The sequence below is a fragment of the Lagenorhynchus albirostris genome, chromosome 1 (assembly GCF_949774975.1).
Source record: "Lagenorhynchus albirostris chromosome 1, mLagAlb1.1, whole genome shotgun sequence".
NCBI classification, from domain to species: domain Eukaryota; kingdom Metazoa; phylum Chordata; class Mammalia; order Artiodactyla; family Delphinidae; genus Lagenorhynchus; species Lagenorhynchus albirostris.
The window spans coordinates 22,175,418-22,187,806 of NC_083095.1; the positions used below are offsets into that span (position 1 = coordinate 22,175,418).

A 12,389-nucleotide genomic window follows, 5' to 3' on the forward strand; every position below is an offset into this window, starting at 1 on the left:
ATGTTCTTGTATACAAATTTTTACATTATCACAGATTCCCAGGAGGCCAACCACAGACCCCCTAGGAAGCCCATGAACCTCTGGTTAATAAATCTTTCTTTTTTTTTAAAATTTTTATTGGAGTATGGCTAATGATGCGTTAGCCTCCACTGCACAACAAAATGAATCAGCCATACACATATAGATATTCCCTCCCTTTTGGACTTCCCTCCCATTTAGGTTACCACAGTGCATCAGGTAGAGTTCTCTATGCTATACAGTATGTTCCCATCAGTTGTCTATTTTATACATAGTATCAATAATGCATATGTGTCAATCCCAGTCTCCCAGTTCCTCCCACCCCACCCCTTTCCCCTTTGGTATCCATACATTTGTTCTCTACGTCTGTGTCTCTATTTCTGCTTTGCAAATAAGATCATCTATACCATTTTTCTACATTCCACATATATGTGTTATTATACAATATTTGCTTTTCTCTTTCTGACTTAGTTCACTCTGTGTGACACTCTCTAGGTCCATCCACGTCTCTACAAATGACCCAATTTCGTTCCTTTTGATGGCTGAGTAATATTCCATTGTATATATGTACCACATCTTCTTTATCCATTCCTCTGTTGATGGATATTTAGGCTGCTTCCATGTCCTGGCTATTGTAAATAGTGCTGCTATGAACATTGGTGTGCATGTGTTTTTTTGAATTATGGTTTTCTCTGGGAATAAATCTTAACCTGAAGGGTAAAAAACATACCTTGTACAACCAAGAAACATTAAAATAATCAAAGATATCATTTTAATTTCTCAGCTCTGGAGGGGAAAAAGCTATTTCAATTAATTGACTGATAAATTCAGGTAAAGTTCACTCATTTAACAACACATTTTAAGTAGTGTGAATCTGTTTTCTCTGTCTACTACTTTATCAGAGCTGATATATGAAGACAGGCTTAGACCCAGGGGCAGGTGACATAACCAGCCATTCTGGACCCAGGTCTCTGAGAACAGGACTGAATGGGCTTGGCCTCTGCAGAGCTGGTCTGATCATGGACCTCTTACACACAGCACTGCCTCCCAAACTACTTCTTCACTGGCCTCCTTCAGTGCCTGACATTCCGTGCATCAAGGCACTTCTGTGGATCAAGTGACGGGGATATTCAAATACAGAGATGCATTAACCTGAAGGTACAAGGAAATAACTCCGGGAAGGTATACAAGAAGCCACATGAAAAACAAATACGTGATGGAAAAGAATTTAAAATTTTAGTAATTTTTTGGAAGTTAAATTTAAAAAATAAACCAAAGACTTCGAAGGAATGCCCTGCTTGCCCTGGATTCCTTCTGAGTGTTCCAGCTATCCCAGGGGCCCTGCTCCACTTCCTCTTGCCGAGGAGCCCTACCTTTGGGAAGTTTAGAAAGCACTGGGGTAGTTAATTTCTTGGGGGTGGCAGTTCAAAGGATCTTCATCAACAGGTCTTTAGTAATATGAACAAACAATGAGAGATGTGGATGTCACTTCAGTATCTAAAGAACTAGTGTCCCAGATAGCCAGGAAAAATACGAAACAAAGCAGAATTCCATCCGTCTTAACAGGGCAATAAAACTAAAGGACTTGGAAAAAGAATTATAAAAGGGTGCAAAGAACCCAAGGGGACAACATTAGAGTGCCTCTGGAGACATTCATTCATGCGTTTGTTCATCTATTAAACAAATACTCACTGACTATCAATTATATACCAGGCCTTTTCTGGACACTGGGGATACATAACTGAACAAAACAGACAAACAATAACAAAAACAACAACAAACAAAACAAAAACCTTGCCCTTGTGGAGATTATATTCTTGTGGAGAAAGACATAAACAAGAAGCATAAAAACAAGCAAATTACTTAGATACTGGAAGGTGACAAGTGCTATGGATTAAAAAATGTTTTAAAGCAGGAGTGTTAAATTTTAAATGGAGTGATTAGGAAAGCCTTATTGAGAAGGTACCATCTGAACAGAAACTTGAAGGAGGTGCAGGGATTAACCGTGGGGATGCCTGGGAAAATAATGTTTGAGACGCAGGGAAGGACCAAATGTGTAAATCCTGACAAATGTGAGGAACAACAAGGCCAATGGAGTGAAAGCTGGATTACGAATGAAAGTAATAAGAAATAAAATTGGAAAAGTAAAGAAGGTCTGAATCACATAGGGCTTTTTGGGCCAAAACTGTAAGGACTTTGGTTTTTATCTTGAGATAACTAGGAACCCTGTTAGAAGTTCCTGAGTAGAGGAGGGACATGACCTGACCTACATTTTAAAAGTTCTTTGGCTGCTGTGTGAACAGACTGTGGAGGGCAGGGGTGGAAGACGGGACAGGTTCGGAGGCTCCTACAGTAAGCAAGAAGGGAAGACACTTTCAGTATCTTAAGAGAGCCAAAGAAACACAAAATCAACTGAAGCAGTGAAGGAAGCTAGCTACCTAACTATGTGGGGATTGCAGATTTTGAGGGGGTATTGAGAGACCAACCCATTTTAAGTTATTGTCTCCCAGTTACGGTGACAATAAACAAGGCTAAGAATGTCCCCATATGTCCTACGGGCCCCTGGACTTTATGTTCTATTAGTAATTTATCCTCAAAATTGGGACACCTTTGAGAATGAAAGGCATGCTATTAATTACACCTGGACAACAGGTACAAGAGAAGGTTCCTTTCAGATAGGGCAACCCTAATTACAAGGAACTTAGGAAGCCTGTGGATGGTTCCTTAAAAACCAGAGTTCGTTAGAGGAGGAAGACCAACTTGCTTACTGAATAGACATCTTTTAGCCTGGGAAATTTTACAATTAAGAATAGAAATGAGAGGCTAACTCAGATCCACAGTATCAGTATGTTTGTGTTGAGTTTAAGAATAGTCAATACATATTTGGTAGGTTCGGTCTTTGTCTTATTTAACTTGGGCTGTTGGAATATCTAATAGATTGCCCTTGCAACTCCAATTTAAAATGAATGATTGAGTAATTTATTTCAACCTGTGAGTTAAGTTGAAAAGAAAATTATTTTTTACTGCGTTTACTTGTAAATGTCTACCGTGAGCCAGTAACCGTTCTAAGCAATTTATACACATTGTAGGGGCAAAATCATGCTTCAGTGGAAAACTATGCATTGATTTAGAGCACATTCTTCCAAGATTGAGTCTGATTCAACAAGAGCTACTTTACAGCTCTGTAGGTTGTAGATGACTGACAACAAGGCGAAACAATTTTGTCTGCGGACACGCAAATTCTGTCCTGTGAGCGCTTCAGTTGACTCTGCCCACTCTTCCCCACACGAAAGAAGTTAGTTTTGCCTCCATCAGCATGTTCACTTCGGTATTCCACATCTATAAAAGTGCTGATTTTGTGGGCTCTCCTTTAAGCTGATTGCAACATCTTACCAGTTTTCTCCTTGTTGTGGGTTGACTAGTGTCCCCGTAAAACTCATGTCCACCTGGAACCTGAGTATGTGACCTTATTTGGAAATAGGGTGTTTGTAGATATAATTAGTTAAGCTGAGGTCATCCTGGAGTAGGGTGAGCCCTAAATCCAATGACTGGGATTGTGATAAGATGAGGAAAGGACACACAGAGACAAAGACACACAGAGAGAAGGCCACATCAATACAGAGACAGAGATTGGCATCCTGCAGCTACGAGCCAAGGAACACCAAGGATTCCCATGGCCATCAGAAGCTGGAAAAGGCAGGAAGGATTCTTCCCTAGAGCTTTCAGAGGAACATAGCCATGTTAACACCTTGATTTCTTACTTAGCTTCCAGAACCGTGAGACAATACATTTCTGTTATGGTAAGCTCCTCAGTTTGTGATACTCTGTTACGGCAGTCTTAGGAAACTAATACGCTGCAATGAGTTAAGTACAATCTTTAATGTGTTCAATTTATAGCTGTAGGAGAGTCATAATTTTACCTGCCTTTGAAAATTATTCTTTAACAGTGTTAGGTCATTCACACCTCCCAGCAATCCAATGAGGCAGGTACTATTTTTATCCTTATTTTATAGATGAAGAAACTGAGGCACAGAACAATCAGGCAATGTTCCTGATGGGGTTTAGGACAGGCTACCCCAAAATACAGAACTTTGGCATATTGAGTATTTTAAGGAATTTGAGAAACAGCATGTGCAGGGAGGACTTTCTGACCTTCCCCCAAAGCAGGTCACAACACCCTCTTGTGAGAGGTGTCCTCCCTATACCCGGAGGGAAGGACCATCCCTATCTCTAAAGACAGAGGGAAGGCAAGAGGAATCTGAATGAACAGACTTTGCTGTTTGCCCCTTTATTACACTTAGCTCACACCTTTTTTTGTCTTGTCATATTGTTCCATGGCTCACCATGCTTCATCAAAACTAGCATAAAGACGCTCAGGTATAATAGCTTCTTGGGGTCTTCATTTCCTTGTGAAAGCTCTGTGTCATGTCATGTAAAACTTATATTAAATAAACTTGTATGCTTTTCTTTTGTTAATCTGTTACTGTTACAGAGGCCCCAGCCGAGAACTTAGAAGAATAGGGGGAAATTTTTTTCTCTCCTACATTCTCAAAAGCATACCTAGGAAACAGTACAGCAAGCCATTCAACCCAGATGACCTCACTCCAGAGAGCATGCTCTTAACCACTTTATTCTCCTGCCCCATAAAGAGCACTGGGATATCTAAAAACTTAGGATTCCTGGTACTTATAAGATTTAATTTAATAGACTTTCTAGAATTTTCCAAGTATTTAGAAAGTTTTGTCAAATATTCACATGCTTTAAAAGAAAATATATTACATTTGTATTCATTTAAACTACTTATTATTTTATTAAAGTACTTATTAAGATATTATTAAATTATAAACTCTTCCTTAAAGTAATTGTTACAATTAGATTTACAAATAAAATAATAAATACATGGAAAACAAAAAAAAACCCCTAGGTTTTACATTTATTACTTTAATGAGTCAAATATTTGTCTTTAAAACCAGTTACCCTCAAAAGCCTTCTTTGGACACAAAAGCTGCCCCCACTGACATCAGAATTCACTTTGACCTGTATTGTATTATGAAGAAAGTATGTAGTACATATTTTGTTGCCCATCAATATCTTTGTCCCAAGTGAATTAATCAAACCCTTCAGCATTTAAGTTAGAATTCTCCAAAGTTCTTCAAACGAACAGTTCCATCTCCTGGAACAATGCTTCCTCACCCTCCATGAAACGCTTATACCCAAATTCTACTGGTTCAGGATACACCTCAAAGCCTTCTTTGAACCCCAGTCAAAGTTAGCCCCCCCCCCGCTGCCCATTTCCACCAAGTATACTCTCAGCACACTTACACAATTCTAATTACATGTTTATGGGATTATTGGATTAATATTCAGCTTCCACACTAGACTGTGAGATCCCTGAGGACAGGGACATGTTGGCATCATTCTCCACCAAATCCAGAGCTTAGCACAGTGTCTGGAATATAGCCAGTGCTTAATAAACATTTGTAGAATGAAAGAAGTGATGAGCCATGTGGAGGGCATATGGCCCCTCTTTGGTGGGAAATTCCCCATTGTGTGTAATATTAGAAGGACACTATTCTGCATCTCCTACTGCTGACACCAAAAATGATAGAGGGAGACCTCTTTCCTCTTCCTACCCCCAGCAGCTAGGACACAGCAGGTAACCTACACCAGATAATCAGTTGCTCTCACATAGGATATCATTCTCTGGCTGGTGATTCAAAGAGGCAGTGACAATTGAGAAATTAGTTATGACAGCACACAGATAGTCCAGCAGCTATACAACTGGGTGCCCAGCACCACAGATGTTCTGTGGCTGTGATCACGGTATTGTCCATGGAGTTGTTCCAACCAGATGGTTGGCGGTGGTTCCAACTTCCTGCCTGCTGTGGGCCTTGGCCTATTTTCAAAGCCTGGTTCTATGATGACTCTGTAAATTATATGTAATTCTTTCAAAATATTTCTTTTCTCCTTAATCTAGACACAGCGGGTTTTCTGTTACTTACCAATGAAAACCTTGACTGATATACACACACACATACTCACAGAGAATAACAGAGAATAAATCACAGAGCCTGGAAGTGTGAAGTGAAGCTGCCTTTATAAGACACAAAGTTTTTGTCCATGTTTGGACAGCATATGGGTGATGAAGCAGAGGGCTTCCCTTTAGGTTGAAGCCAAATGTTATTCAGGTTATGACCACTAATTGTAACTGAAGTAATTGTGAAATGTAGAATGAATCCACATTTCCCTAAGTGTAAAACAGGTGTGATTTGGAGATACTTGAGATTATTTTAGGTGGAATGCCCACATGGCTTTAAATAATATTGAATCACACAGTGAGAAAGTGATTCCCTTTTCCATCGTCCTTCAGTCTATCTGACACCACCAAGGATTGGTGGATTGATATCTCTTTGATATTTCTTGAACACTTATTAAACTTCCTTTATAACAAAGAGGAGGCAGCCTCAGGCTCAGAACATTCAAAGACAATAGTCTTGAGCTAGAATAGAATTACATTTACGTTTTAATTGTATTTAGTTTTCTAGTTACCTTCTATTTAGAGCAAGGCATGCTAATTTTCCACTTACAGTCACAATATAAGCCTTCTAAACAGATTTCTTTTAGTTGAAGAAGTGAGTCAACCTAAAAATATTGAGTAAATAATAGCACGGGTAGAACACAGAGAAGGCAAAAATCCTGAAGATGGTGAGTTACCATCTTCAGTTTAGAAGACACCAGGGCAGGCCATCAGTTAGAGACACAGATACAGAATGCAAATGACTAAAAACTGAAGCAAAATGCAGAACCCGAAAACAATAGCTACAACTCTTTCAGAAACATTTCTGAAGGCACACAAGTGGGTGATGGACAAACCACTACTTCACTGAAGCCCTAGACTCTGGAAGGCGGGGGATGGAGGGGGTGGAGGCAATGATTGTCACCATCATAAAACTAAAAGCAGGTGGGTTAAAAGGACAAGGCAAGGTAAGGCAGCACTTTCTTGAGGAAGAATCCACAGAAATCCAGAACAGCCGTCTAACCTCATCTATCTCCTCAGAGAAGGGATGGTCTCTTATACACAGAAGTAGCAAATGGCAACTCTCTGAATGAGAGTGATGGGTCAATCTTGTTATCCTTGGTGTTAAGGTAATATGATCTATAATTATACATGAAAACTTAAATTTTATTCTTCTTGCTTCATTAACGTTCCCCTAAATCAGTACTTCTCAACTGGAAGGAGCAATTTTTTCAGACTACCTGTATATCAAAGATTCTAGAATGTTCCACCAGGGAGTAGGGATACCAGCTCTCCCTCACTTCTCACCTAGTTAGAACCACTGTTATAAAGAGAGTGTATCATGCCCATTTGGAGGGGGGGAAGTGGAAGAAAAGATTCCGAACCACTGTTTCAGTGGGAGCCATAAACAGTATAACTCCCACCCAGCCCATGTGACAGGTGTATGGGTGGTGAAGAAAGAGGCAATCTCTTTACCTTTCAGCACCATACTATGTGGATAGAAGGTAAGGGTTAGGGAAAATTGCACCATAGTAATTTGTAAAATAGCTAGGCAATGGTTAAACAGCATCTGTATTTGGAATAGGGGTTACCACTCAGAACAGGTTTTTAATGACAAGGATCTGGTTTGCTCCAGCAGGGAAGGCCTTGTACGATAGATGTAGTCTTTCTTTTCCTCCCTCTGTCCCAATCCTCCCTCCCAATTTCTTCTTTCCCTCCTTCTTTCTTTCCTTGTTTTATTTTCCTCTTACCCTCCCATTTTCTGAGTTACTGCATATTTCTAGGGACAATAGCCCCCAAGGTTATCTGTGGCTTATTGGACATCACTAGCTTTCAAACTTTTTTCTCCAAAGCCTCACGACCATACTGGAGAAGAGCTGGCAGGGTGAGACCCATTTTCCTCTGAAAGCAGGGGGCTCAGGGTGCAGCTCTGCAGTATTTCACATCCTGGCAGTACCGCTTACAAGTTGTGTGACATTGAGCAAATAGCTTCATTTCTGTTGTGCCTCAGTTTTCTCATCTATAAAATGAGAGTAATAAAATCGTCTACTAGATTTGATTTTGTGAGGATTCAATGGGTGAGTTGGCATAAAGTACTGAGAACAGGAAAAAGCACAGTATGATTGTTAGCTTTACATATTTGACTTCTCTCATAAGCTTTCCTTTCACAGAAGAGTTCTACTGCCCCCAAAAGATTTGAAAATCATTCTGCTACTTTTGCCCAGGGCTGCGGTCATTGTTCAAATTAGCATGCTCTTTAACCTATACTTTTCATCAATTTTCTCTTCTCTATCTCAGGATAACTTCATTCTTCAGAACAGCTCCCCTCCTGCCCTCCCTCTCCCCACCTTCCCACTGTTTTCAAGGTCAGATTCTCCCCACTCCTGTCTTTATCCAGTGATTCAGTGGATTCCCTCAGACTATTCTCATTGCATCACAGGCATCAGAAAGAACCTAATGGAACCCTCCCTTTTACCCTGAAGGAAACTTGGGTCCTGCCACATAAATTATCTCACCTAATTTCACAGTTAGTGAGAGAGGGAGGAAGAGATGTGTATCCTGACTCTGATTTCATTGCTCTTTCTCTGACACTACCTGTCTCATCACTTGGTGGAACTATACACAGAATGATTCCAGCTTCCCTTCCACTGCCAGAGCCACATTTCTCTTCAATGACTCTTGAAGTTCTGCTCCCCTTAAAGAAGTCTCTGAAGTCGTGATGTCTCTGGCCTCCTTTCTCCCCACACACAGCAGACAATCTGAGACCAGCATATTTGTTTGTTCTTTCATTCACCTAACAAGCTTTTTTTTGAGCATCAGAGTAGTTCCAGAGTTGAATGACAGGGTCCCTGTGTTAGAGAAGCTCACCTCCTGCTTAGACAGGCACTCAAAGAAATATCCAGTTACGGAAAAGCTGTGTGTAAGGGCTAGGACAGGGTGAATGCACAGAATGTTGTGGAGAAGGTCGCTCACCCAGCCTAGGGGTCATGGACCAGGAGGGGCTTCCTGAAGGAGTTGACAGCTAATCTGGACCTTGGAGTAGGCATCAGCCAGAAGAAGAAAAGGGAAAAGTCGCTTTAGGCAGAGGGAAGAGAATGTGGAAGGGAAGGCCCAGGCAGTTAGTTGTGAGAGCAAAGAACTTTGGGGAAAGTGCCAGAAATTCTGTTCAGTAGGAGTGAAAAGTGTGACAGAGTAGGAGCCATGAGGTTTGAAAGACTGGGCTACGTCTTAAAGGATCTTGTAGGTTGTACAAAAGAGTTTTATCATGGGAGACATGGGGAGTCAATGCAGGGGTTTAATCAAGAGGATAAGAACGTATTTTATTCTGTAGTGGCAGCATGGAGATCTTCGTTGCTGCACACAGGCTTTCTCTAGTTGTGGCAAGCGGGGGCTGCTCTTCGTTCTGGTGTGCGGGCTTCTCACTGCGGTGGCTTCTCTTGTTGTGGAGCACGGGCTCTAAGCGTGCGGGCTTCAGTAGCTGTGGTTCGCAGGCTCTAGAGCGCAGGCTCAGTAGCTGTGGTGCGCAGGCTTAGTTGCTCCACCGCATGTGGGATCTTCCCAGACCAGGGCTCGAACCCACGCCCCCTGTATTGGCAGGTGGATTTCTAACCACTGCACCACCAGGGAAGCCCGAGAATGAATGTTATTCACTGGATGTTATTACACTAATTGACCCAGGTGAGATAAGAAACTGAGATATCGCAGCATAGAAATACACACCTGTGTCCAAAACGTTCATAACCCACTGTTGAACGTCCCTATGAGCTGAATTCTTGAGGAAATCTTAAATACAACTTCACCATTGCTTTTCACTTACTTACATTTTCTTTAATAACCTGAGCTTTTGTACCTTAACTGGGTTTAACCAGTTAAGTAAACAGTAAAACCAGATTGTCTTACTATTCTTTCCTACTGTTCTATTTCTAATCACCCAAGAAAGCCTTCTTCCCTTGTTTACAATTATCCTTTCAATCGTTGATTTCAACATCTGTTAAGGAACAGATGTACACAAAACTCATTTAACATCAAGTTTCTAATCTGGTAACATTTAACACGCAGATAAAAATGTACTTTATGAAATTTCATCTCTTTATACCTCTACCATGCCAAAGCCAAAGGAGATTTTTGGATGCACTACATCAGTGGGTATCTCACATTTGAGTAAATAACTCAGATACTTCATACAAAGTGAATTCCAGACAAAGTATAAAGGATATTCAGTTGACCGTCCATCTGGGCAGGTTTCATATCTGCAGATTCAACCAACACTGGATTGAAAATATTTGGGGGAACAAAATTCCAGAAGGTTCCAAAAAGCATAACCTGGATTTGCCACACACTGGCAACTATTTACATAGCATTTACATTGTATTAGGTATTATAAGTAATTTAGAGATGATCTAAAGTATACAGGAGGATGTGCATAGGTGATATGCAAATGCTATACTTGAGCATCCTCTGATTTGAGTGTACACGGGGGTCCTGGAACCAATCCCCCATGTATACCGAGGGACGACTGTGTTTTTAAAAGAGCCCTGATTAAATTTTTGTCAACTGTTTGATGAACCAAGAGACCTGCTAAGATAATTTCCCATCTAGAAAGATTAAAAGTTGAAACCCCCCCCTTTTTTTTTGCAATTTTCATCACCCAAAATAAGATCAAAAGGATCCGTTTTTGAGTTGCTATTAATCTTATTTACATCTTAAGTAAAATTAAGATTCAGCCAGGGCTGGGAGTAGGCAAAGTGCAGAACAGCAGCTCTTTAGAAAGAACAACTCTCACTTTTCATCTTGTACTAAAATTTCGTTAACTTTTTTCGTTAACTTTTTCTGTGTTATGAGTAACTCGAGCGTCAGCAATCCCACGTTTGGTCGATGGAGTTTTTACTCATTGCGCGCGCACACACACACACGCACACACAACCCTCTCAAGCTCTTTTTGTGCACTTCCATCCACCTTTTCCAGCCGACTTTGGCTCCTGAGTCCTCCCCTCTCCTCTCCCAGGTACTCACAGGGTCTGCGTACTGGGCGGTAAGCTGGGGATGCGGTGGATATCCTTGCAGGTGACTCTGAAGTCGTCCTCCTGGTGGCATTTGCAGGGCGGAGAAGGACACCCTTTCCCCCTCAGGCTCCTGGGCAGGACAAGAAGCAGAGCCAGCTGCAGCAGGGGCGTCGGTTTCATTGTCCTCGGGGCTCCAAGGCTATGTCTTCATCCTCCACTATCGCCTCATTCTCAGCCCTCTGCGCCTCGGGTTCCCTCAGGCTGAAGGAGAGCGGGAGGGGTGGGAGGAAGGAGAAATCGATGGGGTCGTGACTTCAGCACCAAAGAGGAGGCTGGAGAGGGGAAAGAAGAGGCTCTCAAGTGCTCCGTTTCCCTAGGCAACCCTCCACCCAAACAAGCTTACGTACTTCACTTCCCTTGCCCCATGCCACTCCCGTCTGTTGCCTGACAATCAGCGCCGGTCCGGGCTGTCCTCTCTGCCCTCCAACCTGCCTCACGCGCCCCTCCCATTACTTCCCTCCAAAGCCTAGTTTACACGCACGCTCCTTTCCTTGGCTCTAAACCCAACGGGCCACCTCTTCCCATGGGTGGGTAGCCTCTCCAAAGCGCTCCCTGTCGGGATCCATCCGCACGCACCCTCTATCCAGAGAAAGTTGCAGCGGAAAGGACCGTCCCGGGACGGACGCCGGTGCCGCAGAACTTCAGCTCTTCCTGGCCTACGACGCCTCTGCCGAGGGTCGGAGGCGGGCACACGTGGCATGCCAGCCCGAGGTGCGGCCGAGGCCGGGGCGCGACACCCACGGGGGGATCCTCACGGCTCCCCAACTTCAGCGCAAACCCGGACCTCTGGGGGCGCGCAGCCACTAGCGCAGAAATCGCCGCGGGGAGCCGTCTGGCGGCGTTCGGCGGCGTTCGGCGGCGTCCGGCTCTCACTGCCGCGCGCGGACTCGGCGAGGCAGGCCAGGAACTGGGCTCTGGCGCCACCTGCCGGGAGAACTGGGAACGGCAGAAACTGTTCGAGTGCCTTGAATGGAACTCTTCAATCGAGCTTTGCTCTATGTACTTGAAGTCGACCTGTAAATTCTGGTCTGGCCAGGAATATTATCGAGCCATATATCCCCCCAGAAGATGGGAAGAAGAAGAATACTTAAGGGGCACACTATTGTCTACTCATCATCCTTCACACAGTAGCCAAGAAGATAATTTAAAATAAATATCAGATTGTGCCAATTTCGCTCTCAAAAACTTTCAATTGCTTACTAATTCTTCTTGGGTAAAAGGAGCATATGGCATCATATAGCATCTTCTTACATGCTATATGGTTCCATTTATATGAACTTCTGGGACGGCGG

The 12,389-nt window shown here is 42.6% G+C and overlaps 1 protein-coding gene across 1 annotated transcript in view; it reads right to left on the reverse strand.

The window, feature by feature from the left end:
- The window catches only part of TSHR (thyroid stimulating hormone receptor), a 165,590-nt gene extending 153,683 nt beyond the window's left edge, over positions 1-11,907 (reverse strand). Inside the window, exons 1-2 of the mRNA XM_060166142.1 lie at positions 11,674-11,907; positions 11,048-11,369 (exon numbers count right to left, since the gene is read on the reverse strand). Of these exons, the coding sequence (XP_060022125.1) occupies positions 11,048-11,217 (170 nt within the window). The 5' untranslated portion in view covers positions 11,218-11,369; positions 11,674-11,907. The remainder of the gene's footprint in view (positions 1-11,047; positions 11,370-11,673) is intronic.
- Between the last annotated feature and the right edge of the window lie 482 nt (positions 11,908-12,389).